Source organism: Sardina pilchardus, chromosome 18 (genome assembly GCF_963854185.1).
Source record: "Sardina pilchardus chromosome 18, fSarPil1.1, whole genome shotgun sequence".
Lineage (NCBI taxonomy): Eukaryota > Metazoa > Chordata > Actinopteri > Clupeiformes > Clupeidae > Sardina > Sardina pilchardus.
Genome location: NC_085011.1, coordinates 2,672,119 through 2,692,633, shown reverse-complemented (window position 1 = coordinate 2,692,633; position 20,515 = coordinate 2,672,119). Strand labels below are relative to the sequence as shown.

Sequence of the window (20,515 nt, the reverse complement as noted above, 5' to 3'; positions counted from 1 at the left end):
TGTGTGCAGGCCTGTGTGTGTGTATGTGTGTGTGTGTGTGTGCGTGCATGTGAGTGTGTGCAGGCCTGTGTGTTTGTGTGTGTGTGCGTGCGTGCATGTGTGTGTGTGCGGGCCTGTGTGTGTACAGTATGTGTGTGTGCATGTGAGTGTGTTCGTGTGTGTGTGTGTGTGTGTGTGTGCATGTGCGTGCATACGTGAGCGTACATGTGCATGCGTGTCTGTTTACACAACCAAACTGGACTAACACTGCATTTTTGTGTTCCAGTGTAGTGCGTGGACGATCAAAGCTGAAAAACTGTCCTGCGACATCCTTGTGGGGTTCCATCAAGTTTCGTACAGCCCGGTGTTTCAGTGTCCCAGGAATCGTTGACACAAAATTACTGAGGAAAACAAACAAACAAACAAGCACACACAAAAAATCAGGAAGAAAAAGATACTCTGACTAAACCTATATGCTTTGCTTGTGTGGCGGTCATATTAATGCATCACTCAGCTATTAATAATGTATCATTCATGTTTATATTGGGTAATGTTAAGTGTATTAAGATGTTGAACTGTCATGCTGTGTGAGTGTTAATGTGTGTGTGTGTGTGTGTGTGTGTGTGTGTGAACTGTCATGCTGTGTGTGTTAATACTCACACATTAGAATAACAGAAGCATATTGTCTGGCTCAGCCACAGCAGTCGCTACATTTGCTCTGGCAGACCAAAGAGACGGAGTCAAGTAATGCCAGAGTTATAGACCCTGGAGGATAGCGCTGTTTCATGTTGAAAAAAGGGCTACACCACACACATCAAAAACACACACTCACATCAAACCCACACACACACACACACACATCAAACACACACACACACACACACACACACACACACATCAAACACACACACACACACACACACACACACACACACACACACACACACACACACACCTCACACAGCCCTTGCCTCTCTGAGGACGCATGATGCGAATACATAATTTCCAGTTCAAATGTTCTCTGCAGATCTGAATTGTATGTGTTTTATCCATAAATGTAGTTGATATCTCTGTCTTTTCTCCCTCATTTATCAGGAGTGCCCAAGGCCAGAGACAAATGATGCAACAAGTGTGAAAACACACGTGTAGGCTACACACACACACACACACACACACACACACACACCAACACACACAAAACGAGCGAGAGAGTGCTAGAAAGAGCGCACGAGAGAGATGTTATTCCCTGGTTGTATTCAGATCCATTTCAGAGGCATTTGTTCAATAACCATGGATCAGTGAGCAGCACGTGTAGGCTAAAAGACGTGGGAACGCTTTAAGCATTTTAGAGTGAGACGTTTTCATGGTCAGCTGCACATTACAATCACATTCCACATTATATTTTCAACATTATATTTTCAACTTTTGTCTAAGTTCTTCTGCAAAACGAAAGAACATTAGTATAGTGGTTTGTTATAATTATTATAATAATAATTATTATTATTCTCAAAACACTTGCAATAACGTCTCTTGCGCTGGAAATTCCTCTCCGCTTTGACTCCCAGTCAGGGGGCGTTTTCGGTCTATTTTCCCTGGACTGAATTTTTCCCCTCCTCAGCATCAGTAGCACAGAGACAGCCTCCGACGAGTGTGCGGCGGACCTGGCTGTAGTTTTCGTTTAAAAAAGAGAAGAAGAGGTACGTACAAGGACAGCGATTACGGACAAAATATATGACGTCCTGCGAGGTTATTTGAGTTGGAAGATTGGGTCCCCTGTTGATTCAGATAGCGACAACAAGCAGGTAAAAAAATCCCGAGCATTTCGGACGCGTAGGTTTTTGCAATGGAACGCATGCAGAGAGCCCCTTTTGGTGCCTGTAAAATTACACTGTACATTCAGTGTATTGAAAACAAAATGGGGGTTGAGCAGAGATATGGGAGGAGCAGAGGTAAAAGACGAGCTAGGGCTCGATGTCTTCGACCTTTCGCGCTGGGAATCAGAGAATTCGCGTGCAGTATGAGAGAAAGTGGCGGTGTCGGGGGAGGCCTAAGATTTCATAGGTGTGCATAATAGCCTTTTCGCTGTAGCGTAACCTACGCAGCGGAGGGCTTCTGAATAATTCACGGAGCTGCGAGTCTGTTCGCTGATGGTTTAACACACGGTTAACTACATTCGGCACGTTTTTTTTATTGAAATAAAATGCCATCGAACACGCAGAATGGACCTGCTCGTGTGGACGCACGGTCTGATCGCTGCAGGGATTTCCCTCATTTCGAGATAAACACAGAAATGCGTGACTACGTCTTTAAGCGAGAGCATCGGCTATGGATAAGGTCTCGGCAGGGCGACTCGGAGCTCGTGCACAGCCGTTATGCCTTATTCGAGCCTCAGAGGTCGTTTAAAGACGTGTTGCATGTCATGCCTGCAAATAGAGACTAAACGTCGCCCTATCGAATTCAAAATGTCACAAGGGCATCGGTAGCCATTTTTCAGTCGCCGACCAAGTGTGCACCTAAGGCCTCTCAGGACTAGTCATAAGTAGGCTAATTAAGACGCGTTATTATGCCCACCTTGACCTGTTTCAAATAAATACATCTGTGTTGCACGTTGCACTAGCATTACCATGCAAGTGTTGCCACAAACCTCTAAAATTGAAAACAATAAACATCTCTGGAATAAATCACTGTGTGACGTTCTGCACTTCATGCATTTTTGATTTAACATTTAATTTGAATAATTATTTAACCATAATGTCTGTCTGTACACTTACTGTATTCACAATAATGTTGGTCCCCATTTAAGTAATTTCCCACAGGTGTGTTGGTCATTGGAATTCTCCAACCTGTGTTTTAATCTGTAGCCTACCTGTCTTTCTGAGTTATAATCTCTACCTGTCTTCCTGGGTTATAATCTGTCTGTCTTCTTGGGTTATAATCTGTACCTGTCTTCCTGGGTTATAATCTGTACCTGTCTTCCTGAGTTATAATCTGTACCTGTCTTCCTGAGTTATAATCTGTACCTGTCTTCTTGGGTTATAATCTGTACCTGTCGTCTTGGGTTATAATCTGTACCTGTCTTCTTGGGTTATAATCTGTACCTGTCTTCGTTGTCTTTTTTCACAGGTAGGTCCATAGAGGGAGGACAAGAGGTGAGTGCTTCAGTCGCCGTATGAGCAGATGAATGTTTTAGAATGAGCGTCTTGCCTTTGCATTTGAACACAATCTATTCAGTATTTGCATTTTAACAGTAACACACCACCTGGTCAGAAATAATGAAATACAAAAAATGAAATAAAAAAGATGGAGGCGTCAATATATGTCTCGCACCAAATGTCACAAGTTAAGTAAACAAGAGTGTATAAATGTGTAATACACACACACACACACACACACACACACACACACACACACACACACACACACACCATGAAGGTATAGGTATGAATACCTGATCACCAGATGATTCTGTAGCTGAATGCGAATCATCCAGTCTAGAGATCCATCCACATAAATTCCATCACATATAACCCAGCACCCATGGGTGTGCTGTACATAAACTCCATCACATGTAACCCAGCACCCATGGGTGTACTGTACATAAACTCCATCACATATAACCCAGCACCTATGGGTGTAGATAAACTCCATCACATATAACCCAGCACCCATGGGTGTACTGTACATAACCTCCATCACATATAACCCAGCACCCATGGGTGTACATAACCTCCATCACCTATAACCCAGCACCCATGGGTGTACATAACCTCCATCACATATAACCCAGCACCCATGGGTCTCAGGCTCCATGCTAGCACGCCTCGCATCAGTCGCATGTCTGAAGTTGTGAGTTTTTTTTGATGTCTGTCTGCTCCACACAGATTACATGAGCAGTAAATAATGCCTCTCTGTACCCCCCTCTTCCTGCCCCCTCTACCTGCCCCCTCTCTCTGTACCCCCTCTCTACCTGCCCCCTCTCTCTGCCCCCCCTCTCTGTACCCCCCCTCTACCTGTCCCCTCTCTCTGCCCCCCCTCTCTGTACCCCCCCTCTACCTGCCCCCTCTCTCTGCCCCCCCTCTCTGTATCCCCCCTCTACCTGCCCCCTCTCTCTGCCCCCCCTCTCTGTATCCCCCCTCTACCTGCCCCCTCTCTCTGTACCCCCTCTCTACCTGCCCCCTCTCTCTCTGCCCCTGGTGTGTTCTGCCCCCAGTGTAGTCATGTCAGCCAGAGGGGGGAAGAAGAAGACCACGAAGCTGTCTCGCTCCGCGCGGGCAGGCGTCATATTCCCGGTGGGCAGGATGATGCGCTACCTGCGCACGGGCACACACAAGTACCGCATCGGCATGGGCGCGCCCGTCTACATGGCCGCCGTCATCGAGTACCTGGCAGGTGAGCTACCGAGACAAATGTTTACTCTGGTACAGTAGCTCTTTTAGGCGAACTTCAGAGGTCTATTGGATAACACTATGACCAAAAAGGAAAGTTGTAGCGCTGTCGTCATCAGTTTAGCTCGCCCACACCTCTCTTGGTTACCCCCGATGGTTGGGGTAAAAGTGACATGAATGTGAGGAAGACACACAAGTAAGACAGCACAGTAGCGACATAAGTCGCCATGGAAACATTCAAGGAAGGAACGTTTGGAACTTTGGTAAAGTAGTTATTAGTCAGAATATGCTCTGTGACATGTAAACGGGAATATGAATGGAATATTCTATTGATGAAGTACATAGAACGCGCTCAACTCACGAAATATTTACGCTGACTGGGTGCTTGTGCCCATACGGAATAAATCAAAGAAAGCGAGAGTACAGCACTCCTAGTCATGTATAACTTTATTCATCATTTTTCTTGCCTGTGACCAGCAAAAAAAAAGATAAATAAAGTTATACATGACTAGGAGTGCTGTACTCTCGCTTTCTTTGAAATATTTTGTTGATACAGTGGAATATTCTATTGTGTGTTCTATTCTATTCTATTGTGTGTTCTATTCTATTCTATTGTGTGTTCTATTCTATTCTATTGTGTGTTCTATTCTATTCTATCGTGTGTTCTATTCTATTCTATTGTGTGTTGACGCAGCTGAGATCCTGGAGCTGGCCGGCAACGCCGCACGGGACAACAAGAAGGGGCGCATCACCCCCCGCCACATCAAGCTGGCCGTGGCCAACGACGAGGAACTCAACCAGGTAGCACCTCCAGCACAACACACACACACACACACACACACACACACACACACACCACACACACCACATACAGTACGCACACACACACACACACACATTATAGCACAGCGCTCCGCACAGTTGCAAGCTGCACAAGTGATTGCAGCCTTTGCGATAAGGTAATTGCATTAGTTCAAAATGCGATTTACATAAAAAATGGATTGATTGTGCAGCTTCTAAATTGACTACAGTTAAATCTTGCTGTCTGACTCGTAAGCTTCCCACCTGACCAGTAGTGAAGTATTTCTGACTGCGTGACTCGTAAGCTGTCTACCTAACCAGTAGTTAAACATTTGTTGACGTTAGTCTGTGTCCCCAAACACTGGAGCAGCCATTGGAGTGCGTAGCCTTGTGCACAGTGTGGTGAGCTATAAATACAGACTGGCATTCCTCTCCACTTGCTCCCGCGGACTGCCCTGCCTGTGTGTACAGTATCTCACACATGCCATACACATGTAGGATCGAGGATAAGACTGTAGTGAAGTCAGTTCAAATGCCACACACATGTAGGGTCGAGGATAAGGCCGTAGTGAAGGGAGTTCAAATGCCATTGAGAAGTTTGGTAGGGCGGAGTTAACAGGCAGGCCACACCAGGAACATAACTGAGGCGATCCATTCACAGAGTGTATGCTGCAACAATCAGCTTCCACTTTCATCAATGGAACTGGCAGCACCAGATGACATTTGAAAAAATGTGTCTTCTATAAGTCTTCTAAAACTATTTGAACGCTCTCAAATTTGCAAACTCAAAGCTTCAGTAAATTTGTAAGGAGTGAACGCAAGTGGCATTGATCTTGAGAGGTTAAGTAGTCAAGAGGAATCAGTCTGAACTAAAGATCATTGATCTAGTGCTGTTGTCTCAGATTCTTATCGTGGTGTTATCTCAGATTTGTTACCGTGGTGTTGTCTCAGATTTGTTACCGTGGTGTTGTGTCAGATTCATTACCGTGCTGTTGTCTCAGAGCCGTTACCGTGGTGTTGTCTCAGAGGGGTTACCGTGGTTTGTCTCAGAACGGTTACTATGGTGTTGTCTCAGAGTGGTTACCATGGTGTCGGTCTCAGAGTGGTTACCATGGTGTCGGTTTCAGAGTCGTTACCATGGTGACGGTCTCAGAGTAGTTACCATGGTGACGGTCTCAGAGTGGTTACCATGGTGACGGTCTCAGAGTTCTGACTGTGGTCTTGTCCTCCTCGTCAGCTCCTGCGCGCCGTCACCATCTCCAACGGCGGCGTGCTGCCCCGTATCCACCCCGAGCTGCTGTCCAAGAAGAGGGGCGGCCGCGTCAAGGTGGAGACGCAGGTCATCGTGGCCGAGAAGACCAACCGCGGCAAGGGCATGAAGAGGCCCCCGGGCAAGAGGAACAAAGGGAAGCCTGGACGCAAGCCCAAGGTAGGGCTCTTACACGCGCACACACACACACACACACACACACACACGTGCACACTCTTATGATCTTGGGATCTAGAGGGGCTGAGAGCACCTTCATCAAAACGACAATTGTGGAGAAAATGTAAGAGGATTCCATTTAAATAATTGATAATGATAATTACTTTAAGTAGTGACATTAAAACTGGTCATGAAAAATGCAGAATGACAGAACATCAGTCTGCACAGAGGAACACTCTGAGGTAAAGTGTAAGAACACTCTGAGGTAAAGAGGAAGAAGGAGCACATTAGGGATGCAACGGTTTTCAATAATTTATTGAACCGTTCGGTTTGGCCAGTTCGGTTCAATAGACTCACCTAAACCGCAATATTTCGGTATACGCGACATTAAACTTTTTATTTAATACAAGTTTATTGCGCGCGCGTAGCCTGGGAGCGACAGCAAGGAGTGTTTAGGACCCGGGGGATGCGTTTTCTCTGACTGTTCAGCTTGCCTCTCGTCAACCTTGCAACAACCAATCAGAATTTTACTGAATTTCCCAACACCCAATAAGCGCGTTGAAATGCAAATGAAGGAGTCATGTGAGAAGAAACAAACTTTACCGGCGGCTGCATGATCATGGCGACATTTGAAGTAGCCTACGAACAAGGCAAAAAGACCGTCAGTAAACAAAGCACAGTGTGCAAGCACTGCTTCACAACGATCACCTAATAAAGGTAACACATCCAACATGTCGGCCCACTTGCGCCATCATCACCCGGCTGTAACCTTAAGTGGAGCAGCACGGAGAGCTAGTTTGCCACCGAAAACCCAACCATCCATTGCTGCAGCCTTTCGGCAACAATTTTCCTATAATTCCCAAAGACACAAAGACGTGTTCATGTTCTCGATCATCACTTCAATATCCCCTCCCGCACGCATTTCAGCAGTAAGATTCCTGAACTGTACGAAGTGTGTAAGAGAGAAGTTGAAAGTGACTTTTAAAGTTGACATTTTATGCAACCTAATATTACAAAAGGGCTGTATGTTCTGTAAGACAACAGGTTGCAATAGGGCTCGGGCACACGCCTTGCATTCTAGGAATATTGCCGTCAAGTTGGTAGCGCACCGAACGTAATATCCATTCACTCAGATGCAGAAGACAGAAGCAGAAATATAGTATTAGCGATTCTTTTCCTCTTGCGATCGTTGGTTGCGCTGTTACACCCCAATATACAGCAACATACGACCAAGAAGGCAAAAACTAAGTAACAGGAACACACTAATAGGCGTGAGTAAATCCATAATCCATAGTAAACTAAGGAGTGAGGCTGCCAATATGGCTGTGCCCGCGGAGTTTTCACGTCATGATCCCGAGCCCTATAATGTTCATTTCATTGTTCTAATATTTGTAATGCTGCACTGCACGTTTGTCTATGTTTACATTTTTTACGTTCATAACAGAGGACAGGGCAGGCACTCCCAAATGAAATATCCATTTGAAACTACACATAATACTACCTCACCAATTATTTTGAGAAGATGTTCAGAATTGTTCACTACTTTTTTGAGGGTGTATAACAGTTAAGTATTTTCTTTAAATATGTGAAGAACAGTGAGTTTATTAAATAAATAATTACACATTACTTTATGCTGCACTTCACTATGGATATTGGCTGTTTATGACAGAAGGCATTGATGTTCTTTTCTTACATTTTTGTGATTCTGCTTCATCTGTGTCTGGCTATGCATTTAATATTTTCTCTGCAAGTGTAAGTAGAAGCACATTGTTGATTTGAAATAGAAAAGGCAAATATAACCTCCTGTATGCTAGAGCCAAGATAATATTGATATATTGAGACCGAACCGTTACCGTGGCCCAAAAACCGTGATACAAACCGAACCGTGGCAAAACTGTACCGTTGCATCCCTAGAGCACATGGAACATTATTCCATGAGAAATTAAAGTAATTGTTATTTTAAAGACAAGGGCGTGAGGGCAGTCTGACATACAGTAAGATCCCCCCTCTGTAATCTCTCACTATTGACCATGTGTGTGTGTGTGTTATGTGTACTGTGTGTGTGTGTGTGTGTGTGTGTGTGTGTGTATTTGATGTGTGTGTGTGCGTCGTCCCTTGAGCAGAAGATCACAGAGAATGACAAAGAGCCGAGCAGCAGCTCGCCCACAGATGACGGTCTGGGCGACGGCTTCACCATCCTCTCCGCCAAGAGCCTCTTCCTCGGACAGAAGGTGCGCTGAACTCGTGGACAGCATCCTAGCATCCTAGCATCATCATAGCATCCTAGCATCCTAGCATCATCATAGCATCCTAGCATCATCATAGCATCCTAGCATCATAGCATCATCATAGCATCCTAGCATCATAGCATCCTAGCATCATAGCATCATAACAGCATCCTAGCATCATAACATCATCATAGCATCCTAGCATCATAACGTCATCATAGCATCCTAGCATCATAGAATCATAGCATCCTAACATCATAGCATCCTAGCATCATAACATCATCCTAGCATCATCCTAGCATCCTAGTATACTAGTATCATAGCATCCTATCATCATAACATCATCCTAGCATCATAGCATCCTAGCATCATAGCATCATAGCATCATAGCGTTATAGCATCATAACAGCCTAGCATCATAGCATCCTGGCATCACAACATCATAGCATCCTATCATCATAACATCATACCATCTTAGCATCACATCATGTCATCCTAGCATCACAACATCATAGCATCTTAGCATCATAGCATCCGCCTTAAATGCACCTCGTTAACAGGAAACTATATAATGCATGCCTTCATTTAGAAAACACACAAGAACATAAGTGTGGTAAGTTATGATTGTGTTAAAGTGTAGTACGTCATGATTGTGTTGAAGTGTAGTGATTTAGAGTTTATAAAACGACAGAGTTTAAAAGATGATGCAAGCACCAACTACAGCAGACACAAACCAAAACCAAAGAGACAGGCATGTAAACATACAGACAAAATACAAGTGGCTTAAAATCCATTGGTTTTGCAGGCTCAGTGACTTTAAAAAGCAAGTCTGAAAAGATTTAAAACCAGTCACAGATGATGCTGATGGTAAAGTGTTCCAGAGGCGCGGTGCATAGATGCTGAAAGCACGGTCACCGGTCTGTGTGTGTGTGTGAGTTGTGAATGAGTGTAAAAGTTTAGCGTGTTTGTTACATAACCTGTACTTGTATGATTGTGTGATGTATGATTGTCTCTCTCCAGGTCTCCCTTACAGAAAGTGAGATCGGTAAAATCGGCACCATCAAAGTGGAGGGAATCATCAACCCCACCAACGCCGAGATGGACCTGAAGGACGGATTCGGTAGGGAAAGGGTCATAAGCTGTAGATTCAGAGAGATTGATTTGTCACATGCAGTACACATTTGAAACTGAGTGGAAATATAAACCTGGCTAACTCCATGACTGCAGAATAGAAAAGAATATAAACAAAGCAGGTAAAAGATTAATAGTAGCATCATTAATAATGATTAAATAGCAAAACAAGACGAATAAATATACAGTAGATTATACGATATTAAAAAGGGACAGTGTAGACTACATAGGCTAGTACTGATGGCAAATGACAACAGCTGAAACCCTCACATGAGTTCAGTTAAAGTAAAGGTTTTATTAAAGTGACAGGCATGCCTGTGGAGAGCTTAATGGCCTGAATGTTTTTTGTTTTTTTTTACTTTTTTTTTCACAAGTTTTCTGAACAGTTGTACATAGAGTAACAGTGCAGCCATGTACATGAATATACACATATACAAATACACAGCACAATATGATGGCCTGAACGTTAACTGAAGGCGGTCATTTCCTCTGAGAGAAACGATAAATTGTGTGTGAGGTCAATTTGAGGCTACACTAATCCTGAAGGCTTTCTTCTCCAACTAGAAACTGTTTATTACTATGACAGGTTGCACATTGAACTGATTTCTGAGTAGTGAGTATGTTTGTGTGTGTGTGTGTGTGTGTGCACTTAGGTACGGCACTGGAGAAAGCAGGAGGCAGAGAGTTTCTGGAGGCGGTAAAAGAGCTGAGGAAATCACAAGGCCCCCTTGAGGTCGCCTCAGGTAATGACACTTTTCCCTCAGACGTCAGCAGAGCAGCCTTCTCTCTACTGCATGTGGTGTGCCATGACTTCATATCAGTCTCATCCATGGCGACTGTATCAGAGACAGATCTGAGTTTCAGTTTGCACCTAGACGATTCATAATGTGTCTAATTGCTAGCTTTAGTGACAACTATTTATCCATGATAATGTCTTTCTGTTTATGTAGTGTGTGCTCATTCATGCACGTGTGTATGTATGTTCATACGTGTACAGTATGTGTGTGTATGTGTGTGCGTATACATGTTTACAAATACATGTGTGTTCATGTGTGTGTGCATGTATGTATGTTGATACGTGTGTGTATGTGTGTGCAAATGCTGTACATGTTTCTGAATACATGTGTGTTCATGTGTGTGTGTGTGTGTGTATGTCCAGTAGCGGTGAGCCAGGCGACCGGCATGGTGGCGCGTTTCGTGATCCACTAACGTGTGTGTGTGTGTGTGTGTGTGTGTGTGTGTGTGTGTTCATGTGTGTGTGTGCAGTGGCGGTGAGCCAGGCGACGGGCATGGCGGCGCGGTTCGTGATCCACTAACGTGTGTGTGTGTGTGTGTGTGTGTGTGTGTGTTCATGTGTGTGTTCATGTGTGTGTGTGCAGTGGCGGTGAGCCAGGCGACCGGCATGGCGGCGCGGTTCGTGATCCACTAACGTGTGTGTGTGTGTGTGTGTGTGTGTGTTCATGTGTGTGTGTGCAGTGGCGGTCAGCCAGGCGACGGGCATGGCGGCGCGGTTCGTGATCCACTGTAACGTTCCTCCGTGGGGCTCGGAGAAGTGTGAGGACCAGCTGGAGAAGACCGTCAAGAACTGCCTCTCCGCCGCCGAGGAGAAGAAGCTCAAATCAGTCGCCTTCCCCCCGCTCCCATCCGGCAGGTCAGTGTGTGTGTGTGTGTGTGTGTGTGTTTCAGATGTGTGTTAATTGTGCTTGATAGTGAGTTTGAGGTGGAGTTTTTTTTTTAAATGATTAGTGAGTTATTAAAGCAATAAGACGCTAGCACATTCTAAAACAGCGCCCCTTAGTTGTTCTAAAACAGCGCCCCTTAACTGTTCTAAAACAGCGCCCCTTAACTGTTCTAAAACAGCGCCCATTAACTGTTCTAAAGCAGCGCCCCTTAACTGTTCTAAAACAGCGCCCCTTAACTGTTCTAAAACAGCGCCCCTTAACTGTTCTAAAACAGCACCCCTTAACTGTTCTAAAACAGCGCCCATTAACTGTTCTAAAGCAGCGCCCCTTAACTGTTCTAAAGCAGCGCCCCTTAACTGTTCTAAAACAGCGCCCCTTAACTGTTCTAAAACAGCGCCCCTTAACTGTTCTAAAACAGCACCCCTTAACTGTTCTAAAACAGCGCCCATTAACTGTTCTAAAGCAGCGCCCCTTAACTGTTCTAAAACAGCGCCCCTTAACTGTTCTAAAACAGCCCCCCTTAACTGTTCTAAAACAGCGCCCCTTAACTGTTCTAAAACAGCGCCCCTTAACTGTTCTAAAACAGCACCCCTTAACTGTTCTAAAACAGCGCCCATTAACTGTTCTAAAGCAGCGCCCCTTAACTGTTCTAAAGCAGCGCCCCTTAACTGTTCTAAAACAGCGCCCCTTAACTGTTCTAAAGCAGCACCCCTTAACTGTTCTAAAACAGCGCCCCTTAAAGGGATATTCCGCCATTTGTGGAAATATGCTCATTTTCCACCTTCCCTCGAGCAAAACAATCGATATTTACCTTGTTCCCGTTCATCCAGCCATTCTGTGAGTCTGGCGATACAACTTTTAGCTTCACCCTAGCATAGATCATTGAATCGGATTAGACCATTAGCTTCTCGCCTGCTAGCTTCATGTTTAAAAGTGACTAAGATTTCTGGTAATTTTCCCATTTAAAACGTGTCTCCTTTCAAGTTAGAAAGTGCAATAAGACCAACTGAAAATGAAACCTGGCGTTTTTCTAGGCTGATTTGACATGGAACTACACTCTCATCTGGCGTAATAATCAAGGCAACTTGCAGCTACTGGCACTACTACTGCTTGTTGTCTATGGGGACTATTTTCAGATGCTGCGTACGATATCACTGCGCCTATGGTACGTTTGCAAGTTGCCTTGATTATTACGCCAGATGAGAGTGTAGTTCCATGTCAAATCAGCCTAGAAAAATGCCAGGTTTCATTTTCAGTTGGTCTTATTGCACTTTCTAACTTGAGAGGAGACATGTTTTAAATGGGAAAATTACCAGAAATCTTAGTCACTTTTAAACATGAAGCTAGCAGGCGAGAAGCTAATGGTCTAATCCGATTCAGTGATCTATGCTAGGCTGAAGCTAAAAGTTGTATCGCCAGACTCACAGAATGGCTGGATGAACGGGAACAAGGTAAATATCGATTGTTTTGCTCGAGGGGAGGTGGAAAATGAGCGTATTTCCAAAAATGGCGGAATATCCCTTTAACTGTTCTAAAGCAGCGCCCCTTAACTGTTCTAAAACAGCGCCCCTTAGTTGTTCTATAATCAGTGGAACCTATAGCCTCGAGTGGCTTACTGCTTTTCTAAAACGGTTGCAATATATATCATTTAAGATTTCATGAAATAAAGGCACAGCAACGAGAAATGTAACGATTTATACATTGATAATCATTCTTGCGCCAAGAAATACATTTCTTTAATCTGAGTGGTTGCTGAGCAATGTCAAGACTCTAACTTCTGTATGTGGCAGCACAGCACTATACAACAAAATGCGTTGGATTTTACAACGGCGTCATACACGATTCAGCCAGTCATAATCAAAGACTGGAGCTATCCGTTTCAGAAGAATTATTCAACTCTTTTGATCTTGCTGTGTCACGTTGTGTCGCGTTATGTTGTGTTGTGTTGCGTCGCGTCATGTCGTGGTGTGTTGTGGTGTGTTGCGTCGCGTCGCGGTGTGTTGTGGTGTGTTGCGTCGCGGTGTGTTGTGGTGTGTTGCGTCGCCGTGTGTTGTGTTGTGGTGTGTTGTGTTGTGTTGTGCTTCTTCTCTTGTTGTTATTCATTTCTCTCTCTTGTATATCTATGCTCTCACCCCTCCTCATATCTTCACTCATCTCACATCTCCTCTCCTCCTCCCTTCCTTTATTCTCTCCCATTTCATCGTTCTTTCTCTCACACCTCTCCTCTCCTCCACCCTTCTCTCTGATCTCTTGTCTTTCTATACTCTCATCCTCTCTCCATCTTTCCATTTTCTGCTCCTCCCTCCCTCCCTCCTCCCTCCTGGCCTGTCTCCCCTGTCTTTCCTCTTCCCTCCTGCAGAAATGGCTTCCCCAAGCAGACAGCAGCCCAGCTCATCCTGAAGGCCATCTCCAGTCACTTTGTTAGCACGACGACCTCCTCTCTGAAAAACATATACTTTGTGCTGTTTGACAGCGAGACCATCGGGGTCTACCTGCAGGAGTTGGCCAAGCTGGACGCCAAGTGAGGAAAGCCAACCAATCACAGCACTCCATTCCTGCGTTTTTTTTTTTTTTTTTTTTTTTTTCTTCGTTTTGTTTTGATTTATAACTTTTTGGCGGTTGCCATGGAGATTCCAGATAGACGTTTCTGCAGCTGGCTTTGTGTTTGGTTGAAGATTCCGTACGTAGATGTGGTTTTTAAAGGAGGGGTTAAAAAAAAAAAGAAGTCTTTTTTGACAAATGTTTTGAAAAAGGATATTTGTGCGTGTTCTTCGTTGTACTGTGTTCTGCCTTTCTGTTCCAGTGTTTTCTCTCTTGTAAGGATGCTCATGTGTGTAGGATAGATTAAACAGACCCACCCAATCCCCCCCCCCCCCCCCCCCGTCCTGAACCCCTGAACTTGACATTGTATTCTTAGATGATTTGACATTCCATGTACAAAGTTCATGTCTGGAGATCTGATGTTTCTTCTCATGGTGTCCCTCAGATGCTCGGTGTAGTTTCTGATAAAATTAGTTTACTAAGAAAAGAAATACGTTTCTCATACTGGTTTGAAATAAAATCTTACAATTTTACACCATACACAATCACTCTGACCTGACATAACGGCGTTCAACTCGTTCAACAGAGAATCACAGACGGTGTTCACTTACACTGAAATGTCCCTCTTCATGAGGTCAAAGTAGTTTCTACACTATATATGTGTAAATGGGATACAGATGTGTGTCATTATTGATGGCAGCTAACTTCAAAAACTCCGCTGGCATGTTTTAGCAGTCACTTTGAGGCATCTTAACTAAACTGAAGTAGGCCTTGTGATGGCTAATTAATCACACAAAAGAATTTTAAAAAGTATTCACACGTACATGTACATGTTACTATGGAACATTACTATGTTATTTCCATATGGGTCACTCTGTACGATCTAGAGTGCCCTCCAGAATTATTGGTACCCTTGGTAAAAATGAGTAAATTAAAAATGTTACACAATCTAGGCACCCCTATTAAATCAATACACATAACAATATCAATATGTAACAGAAGCATTGTTCCATTTGTATACCACTCTAAGTTAATCAGAGTGTCTGCACTTTCAGCTGTAGTTCATGACATTCTTTTTCACTAAGGTGTGGAAATAAAGTGACAGGTTAAATCCTCTAGTCATTTTTCAACTTTGGAAATACAAGAGCAAAAGACCTTTCTAAGTCGGCATGGCAACACAAAGTAGGTACTGGGTTGGAGATGCGCACATGTACAGTTAAAGCAGTAATTAAAAGGTTCTAATCAGCTGGAAATGTGCTTGAGGAAAGGCCCATGTTGACCTTTGACCCCACACACAGTGAGGATGGTAAGAAGTGTGAGAAGAGTCTTGGTATTACAGAAAACATGAACATCTTGAGATCACCAAGCCTCCAAAACAATCTTCAAAAGTGTAGCTTGGGGGCGGCTTTGGTGAGCGTGTGTCTCTTAAACACCGCGGACTGGTAGTGAGGTTGAAGGTGAGCTTCACAGTAGGAGGCCATGCCTACCTTCAAGATTGGATTTTTCCTCATTGTTTTCATTGTGAGGTTATGATGAATCACCAAAATATTATTTTATAACAGGCTAGGCCTACCTGTTTTTAATCAACTTGAAAAAAATGTGCCAATAATTTCAATAGGTGGGTTTATTTTCCCGCCACCTTCTACTAGGCCACACCCACCCCACTGAGGATTTTGTGTGTGATTCTCTGGTGTGTGTGCGGTGCCTCGTATCGTCTCCCCTGTGAGCGGCTGATAAAAATGGCAGAAGTGCCTGTTAAAGATCTCGATCCATGCTGCTGTGCGGTTTGTTTGGATCCACTGCGAGATCCTGTTACTATTCCCTGTGGACACAGTTTCTGTATGAGCTGTGTCGGGGGCTGTTGGGATCAGGCGCAGCTGGAGGTGTACCGCTGCCCCCAGTGCCGCCAGACTTTCACCCCAAGACCTGTTTTGAATAAAAACACCATATTGGCCGAGCTGTTGGAGAAACTGATGGCTACACACGTCCAGTCGGATGCGCATGCGCTTCCCTATGCAGCACCTGGCGATGTAGAGTGTGACGTTTGCACAGGGAGGAAACTCAAAGCCGTCAAGTTTTGTCTTGTGTGCGTGGCCTGCTACTGTGAAGCTCACCTTCAACCCCACTACCAGTCCGCGGCGTTTAAGAGACACACGCTCACCAAAGCCGCCCCCAAGCTACACGAGAGCATCTGCCCTCAACACAACCGGCAGCTTGAGGTGTTCTGTCATACTGATGCGAAATGCATCTGTGCTTTATGTATCTTGGATGAACACCGGGGCCACGACACCGTCTCCGCGGCCGCGGCCAGGGCTGCAAAGCAGGTGTGTACCCCTTATGTCCGAGCAAACGTGTCATAGCAGGCCTCTTGGCACAATGGAAGAAAACAACAGCATTGCTATGCAAAATACACTTCTACCTTAGCCTAGCCTAGCCTAACTGTTTTTTGTTTTATATTTGTTTTTCTTTAAGCATGCCCATCAGCTATTGCATCGTTTAATTAATTAGTGAATAAATTAATGTTTAGGTCATTAGGTTTACCACTTAGGCTACAGAGTAGTCAACGTGTAGTTGAAGAGTGCATAAGTTTAGGATACTAGTCCAGGATAAAAGTGTAGTTGAAGGAGATGGTCCTAGTGGTAGAAAGGACGTTTTCAGAGAGGAGTAGGCTACTTGATGCCCAGTATGCTCTTAAGATTTAAATACAGTGTACTGTGTAGGCCTACTACTGTATATTACTGTAATGCTCTGTCATAAGAACAAATGAATGTGGTGAATTGTCAGTGGGGTTAAATCAAATCAAATATGTTTGTGCTGACAGAAACAATTTGAGGAAATAAGGGGGCGGTGCGGTGCCAGAGAGGAGGGGTGAAGAGGAGGGAGATGCTGAGGATGAAGGACGCTTTTCTGGAGTACAAGGTGAGTTACGGGAGCTTGAACGCCTGATTCCAGGACTCTTAAATCTCATGACTTATCCAAGGATCTGCAGGGTACGCCAACAGCCAAACTCTCTTAGCCTGCAAGGTGTCAAGTTAAAGTGTCCCTGAAACTACATTTTTGGTGGATTTGATGTGATTAAGGGGTGTGGGTGATGATGTATTGTTTGAAAAATGCTCAAGGGTGCCAAAACAGCACCTGACAAATAATGAAACAGCGCCTGAGCTCGCCATCTTTTTCTGCAATAAATTGCACTCATACTCTGCTTCATGGTTGTGCTGAGGTTCTGCTTAGCTTCACTGTTATATTATTATTATTATTATTATTAATATTATTATTATTAGTGTCCCCATGGACACACGTGCGTGTGGTCTTCATCTGAACTCAACACTGCCCCCTACAGGCTGCAGCACAGGAGACAGAGCAGCTCTGTGAACAGGCCCTGACGGAGCTGCTGCACTGGGTACAGACCACTCACGCTGAACTCAGGGATGCCATCGGAGACCTGCAGATGGCAGCAGAGAGCCAAGCTGAGGAGACCCTTGAGCAGCTTGAAGCAGGAGATGGAGGAGCTGCAGAGGAGGGAGGTCCAGCTAGAGAAGCTCTCTCAGGAGGACGATCCTGTCCAGTTTCTCCAGGTAACCTGTCCAGCTTTCAGCTCTTCAGTCCAGTTGGCGTTGGCCCAATATGAATCGTTGGGTTTTCAACCAGTTAGTATGATGCTGCCTAAGAGTTTTAAGTAGTGGTGGGGGTATCATGATATATTGTGGACGTAATTATGTCGATACAGTAGCTTAAAGTATCGCAATACTTAGCTAGAAAAGCACTCAGAGAGCGCAAACCTCCGCCAAGCGAAAATATAACCACCTCCTGGATCCAGACGGTGATACATGTCACTCCCAAAATGTAATAGAGATTGAGAACGTGACGTAAAACGCAACGCATTTTGGGAATAGGTGGCCCAAAACTTAAGTTGTTTTACTGACGTGCGGGAATAACGAAGTGCAGTTGTTGAAATGCCGTTTACCTGCTGTGTTATAAAATTCAATAGAGTAACATGAAGCTTATCTTTTATCATTCTCCAGCGTGGAAAAATAATAGTACACGCCATGTTTCAGAGGTGACAAAAAGGCGAGGAATGGCATGGATAGCAGTAGTAAGGAAGCGCAAGATTATGTTCTGTTTTTCACACAATTTTTTCACGCTTAGTTTTCATTATTATCATGCCAGATCATAGACCCAGAACACTAGTTTACATGGGCTGGCATCAGGCGAGCCAAACCTACCCATAATTCTTTGTGTTTTGATGACATTGGTCACATGTCTTAGCGATCTCTATTGTGTCTTCCTTGGGTCATTTCAGATCGAATTTTATCGAAATCCACTGTGAACAAACTAACAGACAGACAGACAAACAAACAAACAAACCCACCCCTGATGAAAACATAACCTCCTTGGCAGAGGTAATAATGATGTAAATTAATTTTGAGTTGAGTTTACTCAGGGTTTACTCTGCTAACATTACATTTGCATATTACGCCCAAAAGGTGACGCTTGTTGTGCTGTTTTGTTGTGCATTCGACGGCAATTTGAAATAAAAATGTCTTTACGATGCACAATGAATGCCTTTCGAATAATATGGGAGACGTGAATAGCAATATATTGCAGAATCGAATCGCAATACTTGTATCGCGATATGTTAAGAATCAAAATAATATTGTATCGTATCACATTTTTTCCAATTCCCACCCCTAATTTTAAGTCTCAGTTTAGTACAATTCACTGGACTAATAGTAGTGTAGTACAGTGCTTGGAGACTGCAGCAGCAACACAATTACATACTTCTCTTTATGATTAGTAGTAGTGTAGTAGGCTATACAGTGCTTGGAGACTGCAGCAGCAACACAATTCACTGGATTATAGTAGTGTAGTATGCAGTGCTTGGAGACTGCAGCAGCAACACAATTCACTGGATAAGTAGTAGTGTAGTATACAGTGCTTGGAGACTGCAGCAGCAACACAATTACATACTTCTCTTTATTGTTTGTCACATTAATATTTGATATTGAGGGTGCTGGACTATCTCGATTTTTGATGTATACCATGCGTCATCATACAGTATTGTGTTGTGGGGTAGGTGGAGGTTAGTCTGGTTTTCACCATACTAAGCTCAATCTTTTAAGATGGAACATTAGTCTGGGGAGGCTGCGCTTTGTTTCTACTGCACTTCGCGTCGCTTAAGTTTCGTTATCGCCACGTCACCGGCCAATAGCGTGCCAGGACTAGAGTATGGCCGTTTCTGATTGGAGCCAAAGGTTCTGACAGTAAACAGAGGAGATAGATGTGCTGGTGTCCAGCCTGAGCTGCCAGGCGAAATTCAAATTCCCCGGAAGTACAGGCAGGGTTCACCCAGCCTAGGTGGTAGTACCATCATACAGTATTGTGTTGTGGGGTGGGTGGTGGTACCATCATACAGTATTGTGTTGTGGGGTGGGTGGTGGTACCATCATACAGTATTGTGTTGTGGGGTGGGTGGTGGTACCATCATACAGTATTGTGTTGTGGGGTAGGTGGTGGTACCATCATACAGTATTGTGTTGTGGGGTAGGTGGTGGTACCATCATACAGTATTGTGTTGTGGGGTGGGTGGTGGTACCATCATACAGTATTGTGTTGTGGGGTGGGTGGTGGTACCATCATACAGTATTGTGTTGTGGGGTGGGTGGTGGTACCATCATACAGTATTGTGTTGTGGGGTGGGTGGTGGTACCATCATACAGTATTGTGTTGTGGGGTAGGTGGAGGTACCTGCTTATGAACACTGCCTGGTCTTTAATTCTTTATTTATGTTAAGAACAGCCCCTTGAGACGTACTATCTCATTTTCGAGAGGGTCTATCTCCTCAGCTACAGTGAATATAGCATTAGCCTGAGGTGTCACAGCGTATCCCTCTAAAGGGCCGTTCACACCAAGAACGATAACTACAATGATAACTACAAACAAATATCGCTCTTGTTAAAATGAATGACGACATTCACACATACAGTAAATAAACTATAACGATAACGACATGAAGAACGATATTGCTGGGGATCACTTTCAGACCGATTTTGAGAATGATAAAAAGCTAACAGCCAATCAGAACCCATCACATTTTACCCATCACATATCCATCCCATCACATCGATCCATTCATTAACACGAGGAGAGACATTTCTTATCGTTGGTCAGTGTCAGTGTCAGTGTGTTATGGGTATAGCTATTGTTATCATTATCGTTCTTGGTGTGAATGCTGCTGAAATAATTCCGATTCTAAGTATTTCTGAGCAGCAAAGTGCACCTGCCCAATGAATGGATCATGATTTCCTCTACAGTATGTACAGTAAACCTCCATCTTCTGTCTTG

The 20,515-nt window shown here is 44.2% G+C and overlaps 2 protein-coding genes across 3 annotated transcripts; both read left to right on the top strand.

Annotated features, from left to right (window-relative positions):
* Positions 1–1,587: 1,587 nt before the first annotated feature.
* LOC134063439 (core histone macro-H2A.2) lies at positions 1,588–14,718 on the top strand. 2 transcript variants are annotated; one of them, XM_062518901.1, is made up of 10 exons: positions 1,588–1,676; positions 3,103–3,128; positions 4,190–4,368; positions 5,059–5,165; positions 6,403–6,594; positions 8,715–8,822; positions 9,840–9,939; positions 10,604–10,693; positions 11,427–11,601; positions 13,992–14,718. In XM_062518901.1, exons 3-10 carry the CDS (start codon positions 4,197–4,199, stop codon positions 14,155–14,157), a joined length of 1,110 nt encoding a protein of 369 aa, XP_062374885.1. In that variant the 5' UTR covers positions 1,588–1,676; positions 3,103–3,128; positions 4,190–4,196; the 3' UTR covers positions 14,158–14,718. The 2 variants fall into 2 exon arrangements, with proteins under 2 accessions (XP_062374885.1, XP_062374884.1); XM_062518900.1 differs by having other exon boundaries at positions 1,609–1,781.
* A 1,202-nt stretch (positions 14,719–15,920) lies between these two features.
* Positions 15,921–17,045, top strand: LOC134064379 (tripartite motif-containing protein 29-like). Its single transcript, XM_062520298.1, has 2 exons — positions 15,921–16,497; positions 16,995–17,045. Exons 1-2 carry the CDS (start codon positions 16,015–16,017, stop codon positions 17,043–17,045), a joined length of 534 nt encoding a protein of 177 aa, XP_062376282.1. The 5' UTR covers positions 15,921–16,014.
* Positions 17,046–20,515: the final 3,470 nt, after the last annotated feature.

Excerpts from the sequence above, each read along its gene's own strand:
- LOC134063439 (XM_062518901.1), top strand. The coding sequence starts at position 4,197 with ATGTCAGCCAGAGGGGGGAAGAAGAAGACCACGAAGCTGTCTCGCTCC. Across the intron at positions 8,823-9,839 it reads GCCTCTTCCTCGGACAGAAG|GTCTCCCTTACAGAAAGTGA; the intron begins GTGCGCTGAACT and ends GTCTCTCTCCAG. Across the intron at positions 9,940-10,603 it reads GGACCTGAAGGACGGATTCG|GTACGGCACTGGAGAAAGCA; the intron begins GTAGGGAAAGGG and ends GTGTGCACTTAG.
- LOC134064379 (XM_062520298.1), top strand. The coding sequence starts at position 16,015 with ATGAGCTGTGTCGGGGGCTGTTGGGATCAGGCGCAGCTGGAGGTGTAC. Across the intron at positions 16,498-16,994 it reads CGGCCAGGGCTGCAAAGCAG|AAACAATTTGAGGAAATAAG; the intron begins GTGTGTACCCCT and ends TTGTGCTGACAG.